This window comes from Echeneis naucrates, chromosome 24 (assembly GCF_900963305.1).
Source record: "Echeneis naucrates chromosome 24, fEcheNa1.1, whole genome shotgun sequence".
NCBI classification, from domain to species: domain Eukaryota; kingdom Metazoa; phylum Chordata; class Actinopteri; order Carangiformes; family Echeneidae; genus Echeneis; species Echeneis naucrates.
This window is the reverse complement of record NC_042534.1, coordinates 10,921,212-10,933,386: the sequence shown is the minus strand read 5'-3', so window position 1 is coordinate 10,933,386 and position 12,175 is coordinate 10,921,212. Positions and strand designations below refer to the sequence as shown.

Below are 12,175 nucleotides of genomic sequence, written 5' to 3'. Positions count from 1 at the left end.
GAGACCTCAGCCACAACAGACTACAAAGGATCTGCAGTCAAATACATGTCAAGTCTATTAATACAGCATACATTTGCTTTTTAATTCTCAATCATGATCAAATTTTACTCCCACACAGATGACAAAACTGCTCCTTCGCTCTTAGCTTGCACTAGTAATATTTGACTCTGAATTCTATCAGTTGTTTCTTCTCAACAATCCATTTATATTTGATTGACTGCTTCATGCTGACCCTGCTGAATCATAAATCTATGCATTATGTTTCTTTATAGGTAAGTTCCATGATGATTATTTTTGATAAATTCAGCATGAGGACAAAATCTGAATATTTTATCTAAAGCAGAAGCATCATACTACAATATAGAACACAAATATTTTTACATCTACATGCAATTGCAGTAGAATGTGCTTAGTCATCCAAACCTTCACAACAAATTTAGAGCAGGGGTGTAAATCATCCAGTAAAAGATGAGTAAAACATTTGCACATTTCGTAATTTCAATGATTGTTTTGGATTTGAGAAACCTATGAAAGTTTAATATAGAGTCAGTGGCACATGAATGTGAATTAAATGCCCATATTTCTTACATAAAAAAGGTATCAAGGACACACAACCACATGTAAACCAAATAAAACTGAAAAACATTATCCTCACATCGGCACGCCATCACACATCCCTTACCTCAGATGAAGGTAGTATGCCAGTCTGGAGACCATCGTGTCCGACTGTGCCTGTGTCCAAACTGTTTTTCACCGCACAAGCCTCTGGTCCCGTGCTGGCAGACGATGCTAAAACACTCACACACTGTGATGAGTGGATAAACCACAGAGGTCAATCAGATTTTTTTGCTTCTCCATCTGCCACTCCCCATTTCTGATTCTGTCATTCCACCTTCCCACAACTCAAGCCTTCTAATCGCTCTTTTTTTTTTTTTTTTTTATGTATTTATTTATTATAATTATTCTATCTTCACCTTTCTCATCCTGGCTGTATCCTTGTCATAGCGTCCACCTTCTGACCAGCTTTACTATGGGACCGATCACACAAAGGTAGAAGAATCTAAATCGTGAGCCCCTACGAATTTCAGAGAATATTCTCAAGAAAATTATTAATTTTGGAACGATGTATATTTTCATGGGTTAATACCACAGTTACTTCACTTGTCTAATGTCTAATATTTCATGCGTCTTCTCTTTTTACCTCAGCAACATGTTCTTCCCATCATATAATGTGAGGGAGACAGATGGTTCAGATATGCCCCCTTGTGTCTCTTGGTACAAACAACAACTTGTGGACCCTGCAATGATCCTCAAGCCCACACATCCCCTAGCAACACAGGGCCTGCATTACTCCCTCTCAGCCGGTTTGACGGCATATTGCACATTCTTCTCAACCACCCACTCCATCTGTTGATAATAAGATTAAACGGCTGCTCTGCTCTAACCATCACCATATAATCTAGCAGTAGTTCAACCTTTGTATCAAACATCTTTCACAGGCTCATTCCCAGGTTACAACTTCAATCTTAAAATTTACCACATCCATTTATATACAAATGCCAAAAACACTGCAGTAATGGATGATTTATGATTCAATTCAATTCACAATTCAGCTACAAAGAAAAAAATTATGTTACAAGTGAAAACATTGTCTTCTATTATCACTTGAACAAAGCCCAGGAAAATAGCACAGGACAAACTGCATAGTCAAGTTCAAACAGTCGTGACAACCTTATAGAAAATGCAGCCATTTCCCATGACTTTTTGAAAAGCAAAAACTGCAAAGCATACATCCAAACAAAAAACTGCTGAACTACATTATTAACAAATACTTAAAGAATAATTTCTTGACAAAAAACAAACAGAACGTTTGTACAATCATTATCTTCATAACATGAGCAAAAACAATAAAATTTTAACCTTCTGCGTTATCAGTGCTGCAGAGAAAAATGTGCTGGACCTTGAAGCTTGCTCTTTAATCTGCAACACACAATCATTTTATTCACCAATTCCATCTTCCACAATACTTGGTTCATCTATTACATTATTTGAGTTAGATTGGTATCTACTCTACCTAAACTATTGAGCTATACAGGAAAATTTGAGTGTACCAGTGTTATGTTAGAATTCAAACACTCCAGGTCTGGCAATGCTGCAAATGGCTGTCTAGAGACAGGATTTCTTACCTTTAATCTTCATATTTACTTCACTGGGCCCCTCCAGTCTCTAAACATCTTTGAGTACAGGTCTTTCTGCTTGTCCAAACTGTCTTTATAGGATCTGGAAAATTCCCATGATTTACGTATAACTAGTTAGCTTGGGGCTAAGGCTATCTTAGCGATTTTAACAAAAATATTAGTTTTACCACACAACAAAAATATGATAAAGCATAGTAAGCATAGCATTATGGATAAAGATACAAGCAAATAAAATTTAGATTTTAAATAAACTGTACTAAAGAGAAATTAAATATATATTGCATATGGCTGCAACCCTGATAACATTTATTCCTGTTATATCCAACAGTTGGATTGCTAAATCTATTAAAAAGTTGATCTTACATTGTGACTTTCCTCAGGAGGTTGTTGATGTCACTGTCAAAGGGCCTCTTTGCTTGAGCTGTTATAAGGCAACCCTGGGCACTCTCGTACTCATGCAGCTCCAGGTACGCCTGAGAGATGTGACATTAAAATGGAATAATGGACTTTATCTTCACGTTCTCTCCATGAAATTGTTAGTTGTTTAAAATAAACTAAGGCTAACAGGTGACTAATAGGTAAAACAATGAGATGACAGATGTGGATTCATCATTTACAAACGAAAAGGTGCATGATCATTGTTTGTGTGGATTTAATTCCAAACAAAAATATTTAATTATCATTAGCATTAACCTGAAAAACGCTTAAATGTCTGAACATCTATTGCATCGATCTTTTTCCATGTCAATCAAACATTTAATCTTGTGAATTGGACGTCCTGTGGGGATTCTTATCTGATGGGTTGGAAAACTAACAAAGGGTCAGACTAACCTGTCCACAGCGGAAAAGAGCCTTTGTGTTGGCTGAGTCTATCTCCAAGGCTTTGTTGCCATATTTCAGGGCTTTGTGTGGGCTGTCCAGACGCAGCTCAGTGAGGGAAAGGTTCAGATAGAGAGGAAGCAGAGCTGTCTTGATTTTCTCCTTCTCCATGCCATTCTGTGATTCCCTGCTTACCAGCAGTCTGATTGCCTGTGTGCCAAACAGAGCCCAATAGAAAATACATGTAGCTCGAACTACAAATAATAAAAAGTTGACCGGATTATCGAGCTAAAAATTTAAAAAGAGCAATTCACCTGTTTACCTGCTTATAGCGATCTTTGGCATCATCATAGTGGTTCTGGTTGAAACAGCAGTTGCCAAAGCTGCGTAGTGTGTTGACAACTTCAAGAAGCGAGGACAGAGGAGCAGTGCTCTGCTCCACCTGAAGACAGAAAATATGTAAAAATTCATTTCATTTTAAAGTTTTGTTGTCAAATTGACACAACAGAAGCCTTACCGGACTCAATGAGACAAAGTCGTCCACTTGTCCTGAGTTGAAGAAATCAAGGATTTGAACCTCATACAGGATCACTGCAGCAGCAGGGATTAATGGAGGACAACCCATTTCCCCATAGGCATACTGGGGCTGAAAAAGGAAACGGGAGAACTCTCCTTTCTTCATGGTCAAGAGACCCAGCTCCAGTCCAAGCAATGTCAAATCTGTATGAACAATAATTTTTAATCCTGTAGGGCATAACTTGCAAAGAATTAAAGCCTTGAAAGGAGGTCTCTGACCTCTCCCTAACTTCATCATCCTTGGGTATTTGAGGTTTGCAGTGGTCTCAAAAGGGCGGTCCGAATATTCCAGGAAACCAGAGTAATGGACTGTGTATGAAAAGAATGAAGACTTGTAACAGCAGAGCAAAACATCATGGAGAAAAACAGTTTTGAAAGCTCTCTTGGAGCAACTACAACTGCATGTGTATATACTCAGTACTGAAGCGTCTCTGGGTACAGGTGGGCCTTCTCCAGGCTGGACCACCTCTTTCAAAATCCCCCCATTTCCCAAGATGTCATCCATCTGCTGGCGTAGGGGATCGAACAGATTCTGCAACAGAATCACAATCATTCTTCACAATCGTAAGTGAAACTGGATTTGAACCCTAAACCACAGTTTCAGCTGTGTGACTAGAGTTGGTCCTTAGTTAATCAGGCTGCTAGAACATTGTGGGGTTTTTTTGTCAGCTCTCATTCATTTTGCATTTCTTTGTCTCACAATATTGATTATTGGATTTTAAATATTGTGTACTGCTTGCAAAATCTAACTCCGTATTTTGTATGTATGATACAGCCATCTCAGATAATTAGACATAAAAATGACTTTTCACTAAACATTTCCTGCAACTTAAGCAGAAATATTTATCAATGCTGCATTTGTCACCGACGACTGGGACTACATTTCAGTCTGCTTGCGAGTAATGTTACAGATATTTGACTAATTATTTTGGACAGCTTTTATTTCTTTTAGTTTGTAGACTTGATTGTCTTCATCTTTAGCATTAGCATGTTAGCAGCTAGCTGTGTTAGCTTACGGAGCTCCGGGACGTCGGCGGCTCCTCAGCGTTCATGAACCTCCGGAGGCTGGATATGAACCCGTTTCCTGACATTTCTCCGGCAGTGGAGACTCTATGACGGTTATTAAACATCCAACCTGAGGTGGGCCGTTCACAGTGAAACTGCAGTCTCCTGCTTTGATTTGGCGCCTGGCCAGATCACGACACCTTGATGAAGACGAGCCGGTGGACACTTCACTGCCATGACTCTTACCTGTAAACTCATTAATCAGTACGTTACTGTTAAATAAATTACCGTTGTAAAATAAAAGGCGACGATCTGAAGTTTATAAACTTTCCATGTACTGTCTGTACCCCTTTCCCTCACACGCTTATTTTCTTTTTTTTCGTAAGTCCTTGTTTTTTGTGGGAGTTTTCTGTCTGGTCTAAATGAGAATGCCCCTTTGAGTGGAGAACAACCCCTGAACGCATCACCATGTATGTAAATATAGGCATGAACAGACACAAACACAATTCTTCATGCAAATATTTAATGTAAATCCGATAGATTTATCATCTGTGATCTTGATGGGAATATTTCATAGCACCTAAGCATTAACACCAACAGAATCCACACACATTTCGACAAAAATGAAGAGATCCGGTTACAAAGGATTTGGATTCTTGTTATTTAGTTGTCTTTATATGAGACTGCAAGACTACAGATTAGTCAAAACTAGTATGTTTCATAATGAACATTATACTGGCATTGATACTGAGAAATAGCTGACTGCACCCACTACTAAAACAATATCAATGAATAGATTAACTGGTACTATATATTTTAATATCCAGACTTTCACTGAATAATACAGGTGTCATTTTATCACAGTTTGATTTATGTAATGAAAAAATACAAAATAATATTTAAACTTTACAGAATATGTTACAAAAACACTGTTAAATAAAGGATATTTATTTTGCTATATTCACAATGACCATACATTTACGAAGTTATCTAATAGTCAAAGTGTGTTAGTTCAAACCACTGTTAACATGAGCCTTTCAGAGTAAATCCACTGTGATATATCCAGACCTTAGATTAACTTGTAAGCAAGTTAAAAGATTTCCTTTTGTGTTCATTAGAAGTTCTGCAGCTCAGCAGGATAGACAAAGTTGCTTCTGAAAAGTTTGTAGGCCAGGAGCTGTCCCCCGAATATCATCATCACCAGGCCTGAACCTGCAGGGACAGAGAGATTAATCAGTCAATCACAGGAAGGCTTGGAGACCGGCAGATGGATTTGTGGTATGGAAAAAAATATGTATCTTGGACAGATAGAGAGGAGTTGAGGGTTATAGATTGTGGAGTTTTTGTGGAATTTTCATGTTCTTCAAAGAGGATTGGAGAATGAAGCACATGAGATGTCAGACCGAATGACGAAAAGGAAAATATATATGTAAAAAAGTATATAGTATAAAACTTACCCAGAGCTACCCACCAGTGCTCAGCTGAAGGGAAATCTGACATCACTGTAAACACACAACACACAACTGTGTTAAATGTAACAGACTAAAAATAGAAACAATAATTTCCATAAAGTTAATGGAATAGATCCACACACACATACACGGGGTGTTCATAGCTTTAATGTTTAATAATGATTATTGTGAATGTGTGTGATGGATATATCTAATGCCTGCATGTGCCCATAAACTTTGAACTCCAGCCACTTCATCCAGTTACATAAGCAAGCTACCAATCCTATCAGCTGTTCTGCTCTATTGATCCACTTTGTGTGTGCGTCTGTATATGTGTGCTACCTGCCACAGTCATCGCAACATGCAGCAATGTGACAGTTATGGCATAATCCCAGACCCATTCCTCGACAATCCAGGCAAACACTAGTCCTCCTAAAACATAGGTCACTTCTGTGGAAATTACACCAACTGGAAAAAAGGGAGGAAAGCATATGTTGAAGTTGCACTTTGCCTGCATTCTTTTTGTAGGTTTAATGTTACATTTATTTGTAATTTGGATTTGGATTTTCACAGAGAGTGCAGGTATTATATCAGCAATCTGGAGCTGAAACACTTAAATGGATTGCAGTCATCATTAATCTATGTTAGCAATTAGAGTAAAGGATGCACAGAATCGCTTGGACTTTCAACCATGAACCTACATGACGTGTCATTTACTGACTGACTTTCATGGATCCAAGTCACTCATCTCTGTGTTGTCATTCAACACAAGACAATACAGGATCAGATTTTGATCTGTTCCAATCATCATCAGAACAGCCAGCTAAATATAGAATAACTAAGGTGAGACTGTTTTGTTTGTCAGGCTAGAATTTGCCAAATAAGCACCACTGTATTCATTTTGTTTGTGAAAAGTACAATACTTGGTTCTTAAATGTAGTGAAGGCAAAGCAAAAAGTGGCTTATACTCAAGTAAACATTAAGTGTTGTAAAATTTTACAACACTTGAGTAAATGTTCCTATTTATAGGTCAACTCTGATACTTACCCAGGTATTTGGGGTTCTGCCATGATGGTTGGGTTGTATAATCAAATGGAGCCAACAAGCTGTTGATCTCATGAACCCTGCAGACATGGCAAGATGATAAAGATATGCAAATACAGCAAACAAGAGCAAATTTGTCAGGCACGTTAGTTGTGTGAGTGTACCTGAGCAGTCCAATGCAGAGACTGACCACAGTGTAGTAGAGAGAGTAGAAGCACACCATGCACATCAACAAATTCTGCAGGACAACCTGGGAAAAAGAGAGGACATAAAATTAAACATTTTTTCATTATACTCTACTAAAAGGGCTCATAAGGAGCTCCCGGGATTTTTAATTCTTCAAAGACTTGCTCTGTTTTAAAGGCAACAGGTTTCCTACAGTTCAGAGGTTTTCGTAGTACACATCATCAATAAATTAACGTGCTGATTTGTGTTAAGTGAGTGTTATTCAATTGTAGCCTGTTATGTCTTACTGCATGGTCATTTTATATGACAGTCCCTTAATTTGACTGTTAAAAGTAAACAGATGTTGCACTTATTGTGATTTAAAAGAATTAAGAAATTGCATGTGTGATAATATGAGTGTGAATATAAAATTCTTTGCCTTGAGGCTTTTGAAATAACTTCCATGGAGCACGTGGTAATGTTTTATCATAGTAAATAAACAGCACAATAACACAAAAACAGAGGAAATAATGCAATAAATGGAAAGATTAATACAAACATTATGCTATTGTTTTTAATCTAAATAGAAATATTCTGCATTTGGTTACATCAAATAGGCTATTATTTTATGTCTTGCGTGTGTCCCAAGACTGACTCTCTCCTCCATTTTCTCTTTTTTCTCTTTTTTTCCCGTAATCTAGAAAACCAACACATGACAGTTGACAGTCAGAGATGGCTTGCTTGCTAAAATCTCCTTCTATAGATGATTCCCTGCAGCCTTGACAGGAAATGAGCTACACAACGCCCGCAGCTGACATTTAGGTGTGCCAAACATTGGTGGGACTAATTACATTAATTATGGGCTGCATTCCAGTCAGGTGTCCTGATGATTGGCCCTGCCTGCTGCCTCACTCTGCCTTATGGTCGCTCACTGTCCAATCTTAATGGAATGGAGAGACTGTTAATCTCATTACTTTACACCTGTGCTTTCCCTGCTGGGACAAACCAAGCATCGCCTGTGACAGATGAGTACGATGAGATAAAAACACTCAAACTGCAAACTGAGCATTTCTCCAAAGCTATTGCACTTGAGTTAAGATCTTGCTGGATGATGATCGTGATGCAGAGGGACTTTTGTGCCTTTAATTTTTGGACAGTGTGTTATTTCTATCATTATTTGGTTTATACTTAAAATTGAGGTAAAATTGAGTCTCTCTCAAGACTCCACAGTGAAACTAGCATCACATTTTAATTTTTCCACTGCTTTGGCTGCATATTTTGTTTATGATGCAGATATTTTGCACAAATAATGCTAAATATCTGTCTGAAAGTAAATTGACACATTTAACTTAAAGCATCACTGCATGTAATTACAGCTTGACAAAAATGAGCATAGCATGTTTGTAGACTCAAGACTCAATGGCTGCCATATTTAATTTTGAAGATATGTGATGAATGACTTTGTCAAGTGGAGATCTCACATGTTAAACTGATGTGCATTAACAAATTTAATTTAATTCTTCTCTACTTCTTTATTGCCTCCTACTCCACATTAATGGAAGATGGAAGGGAAAAAAACAGTGCAGGAATTCTTGTCTGTATCCTGAGGGAGATATTATCGATAATGATTTCTTTTTAAACCAATACACTTGTGGCCTGAATTTCATTTGGCTACCTCAATTGGAAGCACATGGGATCTATTTTTATACCCTGACCAGACAGCCTGAGGAAGTGGGGGTGTCTGAAAGCAGAAAAGTAGCTGAGCTCACGGTAATACCCTCAGAGACAGCTAAACACCTTAGCCAACTCGCCAGTGTGTTTTTATCATATTCAGTACAGACAGAAAAACAGAAGAAACCAGGTTAGGGATTTTGAATCCCCAAAAGCCCTGTTGAGGTTTGGTTGATTACTGAAAACCATGTTTAAAAATGAGAAACAACAGATAGTAATTGAGACAATTGAGACACAACATTAACCCGGTAAATTATCAAGTTAAATGCTGATTGTAACCATGATGAGGAAGACATTTCAAATGACAGGACTGAAAAACTGGAATAAATAGCCTTTCATGTTTTACAAAACCGCCTGCAGCTGATAAAGTACAGTGCATGTTAACTAACATTAGCCAATAAGTTATATGGCACAGTGTTCAAATAATAGAGTAAATTATGTTTCTAATATTAAAAGTCTAAGGAAACAGAAAGTATAATAAATGTTCCTATCAGCTCTAGAAGACATATTGATAGATGTCTTCCTGTTCTCTGAGCCTCTGCTTCCTTATATACATCCACAACAGATTACTATAGCACATTTCTGTCCTTACCCAAGTGTCACTGGGTGTAGGCTTGAGGGAGAAAGGTCCATGGCGTTTTATGAGTGTGAATCCACAACAACGACAGCAGTAGTCCAACAACATGAATAGCTGCTGGTCTATATGAGAGTACGTTGGCTACATGTGTGTTTGTGTGTGTGTGAAAGAGGATGTTGGGGTGGTGGTGAGTGTGGGGATTAGAAGAAATGGGATTACTACTAAGTACCAAGTAAATCCCAAAAGATATAAAGTTGTACATACTCGAGCATAAAGGGCCTTACATGTACATGATCCAAAAGAAAAAAACCAGCTTGGAGATTTAATATTTCAGGAGGTGTAACTGTCGTCTTTGTTCTATCCGTCCGTCACATCAATGAACATCTCTACCACCGTTTCCTACCATCTTTGCAGCTTTTCTTTCTCCCTCCCATCACACCCTGCATCTCTCCTCTTCCTTCCATCCTGCTTCACCAGCTTCTCCCTCTTCAATTAAACTTTCCAAAGCAGTGGAGCAGTGCTGAAGCGATCGGTTGACTGACTGACTCCATCAAAAAAAAAAAAAAAATTCATCTGCAGCCAAAATGATATGCATCTGATTTTTTTCAGTCATGTTTCAAGCAAAAACAAAAACATTTGCTTGTCTCAGCTTCCCAAATGAGAAGAGACTTACTGTTTTATTTGCTTTGCAGGATATGATAGTAGACTGATCTTTAGTCTGATGGGAAAAATTTAAGACATTTTATGCTTTGTGAAGAAAAACTTTCATAGTTTACAACATTTTATTGACATATTTCATCTTTACTGTCCAAAGTAACTGCTTTTAATCGTTGATGAAAATAATTGTTCCATTCATCAAAACACCGCGAGTCGTGACCAACCAGTAGTGTGGCAGTTCTTAACATCAACAGCAGGTGGAAGCCCAACTTCACAAACACAGAGAACAGAATTTAGTGTGCAGCAATGAGAGACAGGAGATAAGAGCCGCAAGCAAAGGACTGGCAGCAGCAGATAAGATGTGCCATTCAAATGCAGCGTTCTGATATCAGAGATAAATTATTTTCCACCGTGTTTATTTTCAAACAGAACAGAAAGGAAGAAAGTGAAGCTGAGAGCTGTCTGCTGTTTATCCATCATCTGCCTCATAAAAATAAGAATAAATGGGGTGAGGGGGGAACTGGAGTCTATTGATGAAGACAGCCATGGAGACAAGTTAATACAGACATGATGACAGTTTGAACTTTCTGGTTTCTCTCCAGAAATGGCTAGAGAAACTCTAATCTTCAGCATCACGGCCTGCGCACCACTGTGTGTGTGCCTGTGTGTGTCTGTGTATGTGTGTATTGCGTTGTATGAGAGTGAGATACTATGTAACCTGCATCATTGTCACCATAGCGATGGAGAGGAGGGGAGCTGGGTCACATGCAGCGCAGAAGAGACGTCATAACTATTAATTCCCCTCTATGATAGTTTGTGTGTGTGTGTGTAGTGTGATACTTGTTATTACTGTAAATCTCAGTGGAAACTCAACATACATGTCTTTTTATAGCTCCGAGTGTATCAAATATAGGACAGATAGAAATGACGTGAATGTTTAGTTTTAATTTGAAGTCAATTCTTTTGATTACCCAACAGTGTTTCTATGGTGATTTTCCTCCCTTCTTCTGTTTAACTGCAATCATGAAAGCCTCCAATCACGGCCAAGTTTGTGCGTATTCAACAAATGGCATTAAAAGGAAAGTTCAGCATTTGCGTATGGATTATCTTTCTTGGTTAGATGCTCACGAAGTTACCCTCAGCAGCCATTTATCTAATCTTAGCTTAAATTCTGGACACAGATGGAAAGAGCCAGGCCAGCTCTGTCCGCGGCTAATAAAGTTGAGGAGATAACCTTCCCCAATAAATAAACAGATTGTTATTTTTGCGCTTTGCTTTATATACAGTTTAAGGAAATTAAACACATTTCACACATTTGTTCGCAAGCTTTAGGAGTGATCATAGGAGTGATCATATGCTTTGGTTAAAACAAATCAAACAGCTGCAGAACATGCAGATATCTCTTTGTAACACCAATTCCTAATATGAATCTGAAAAATGGGACTGATGGAGACAATTCAACAAAGCTTGCTTGTATCTAGAGAGTGTTTACGCCGCGGGAGTGAGTTTTAACAATCTCTGTTGTCTCCATAGAGGCAGAGGAATGAAGACACTGATCTGTTTTGTTTTTTTGTTTTTTTTTTTCATTCTTTGGAAATCTGTTCTGCATTTGTTTGCAGAAATCTGTCCATTGTGCTACAGCAAAGTAAAACATCATAATCAATTTTCTGGATAGACAATAAATCAAGAATGATAATATCTTTACCAGTTGCTGACATTTTATAAAACAAATAATTAATAGATCATAGTTGCAGCCCTAAACCATTTTTGTTGATGTGCTCCTTTCTACATTAAACAATTCTCCAATCAGTTAACCAGAAATAGTCTGTGAAAACTTCCCATGGGCTATAAATGCTTCCCTGGTTGGTCAATTATCTTTTCAAATGAGCAAAAAGTGCTCCAAACAACTAATTCTGCTCCTCTGTCTCCTTCTCCACACATCCCCTTCTTTT

General features: G+C 38.0%; 2 protein-coding genes across 4 annotated transcripts; both read right to left on the bottom strand.

The window, feature by feature from the left end:
• Window positions 1-25: 25 nt before the first annotated feature.
• On the bottom strand, window positions 26-4,777 carry fkbp6 (FKBP prolyl isomerase 6). 3 transcript variants are annotated; one of them, XM_029496807.1, is made up of 9 exons: window positions 4,610-4,777; window positions 4,008-4,125; window positions 3,813-3,902; window positions 3,535-3,737; window positions 3,340-3,459; window positions 3,030-3,227; window positions 2,562-2,671; window positions 2,187-2,280; window positions 923-1,980 (listed from the first exon to the last, which is right to left on the bottom strand). In XM_029496807.1, exons 1-8 carry the CDS (start codon window positions 4,721-4,723, stop codon window positions 2,202-2,204), a joined length of 1,032 nt encoding a protein of 343 aa, XP_029352667.1. In that variant the 5' UTR covers window positions 4,724-4,777; the 3' UTR covers window positions 923-1,980; window positions 2,187-2,201. The 3 variants fall into 3 exon arrangements, with proteins under 3 accessions (XP_029352666.1, XP_029352667.1, XP_029352665.1); XM_029496806.1 differs by lacking the exon at window positions 923-1,980 and adding an exon at window positions 26-805 and having other exon boundaries at window positions 3,535-3,902; XM_029496805.1 differs by having other exon boundaries at window positions 3,535-3,902.
• Window positions 4,778-5,700: 923 nt separating this feature from the next.
• Window positions 5,701-9,674, bottom strand: tmem244 (transmembrane protein 244). Its single transcript, XM_029496808.1, has 6 exons — window positions 9,582-9,674; window positions 7,258-7,343; window positions 7,097-7,173; window positions 6,392-6,517; window positions 6,056-6,100; window positions 5,701-5,810 (listed from the first exon to the last, which is right to left on the bottom strand). The coding sequence occupies exons 1-6, from the start codon at window positions 9,672-9,674 to the stop codon at window positions 5,713-5,715; spliced, it is 525 nt and encodes a 174-aa protein (XP_029352668.1). The 3' UTR covers window positions 5,701-5,712.
• Window positions 9,675-12,175: the final 2,501 nt, after the last annotated feature.

Coding starts and splice junctions, on each gene's coding strand:
- fkbp6 (XM_029496806.1), bottom strand. CDS start 4,723: ATGTTTAATAACCGTCATAGAGTCTCCACTGCCGGAGAAATGTCAGGA. Junction 2,672..3,029: donor CTCTTTTCCGCTGTGGACAG/GTTAGTCTGACC, acceptor CACATCTCTCAG/GCGTACCTGGAGCTGCATGA. Junction 2,281..2,561: donor CTCCTGAGGAAAGTCACAAT/GTAAGATCAACT, acceptor GGAATTTTCCAG/ATCCTATAAAGACAGTTTGG.
- tmem244 (XM_029496808.1), bottom strand. CDS start 9,674: ATGTTGTTGGACTACTGCTGTCGTTGTTGTGGATTCACACTCATAAAA. Junction 6,518..7,096: donor GCAGAACCCCAAATACCTGG/GTAAGTATCAGA, acceptor CCTTTTTTCCAG/TTGGTGTAATTTCCACAGAA. Junction 5,811..6,055: donor GCACTGGTGGGTAGCTCTGG/GTAAGTTTTATA, acceptor CTGTCCCTGCAG/GTTCAGGCCTGGTGATGATG.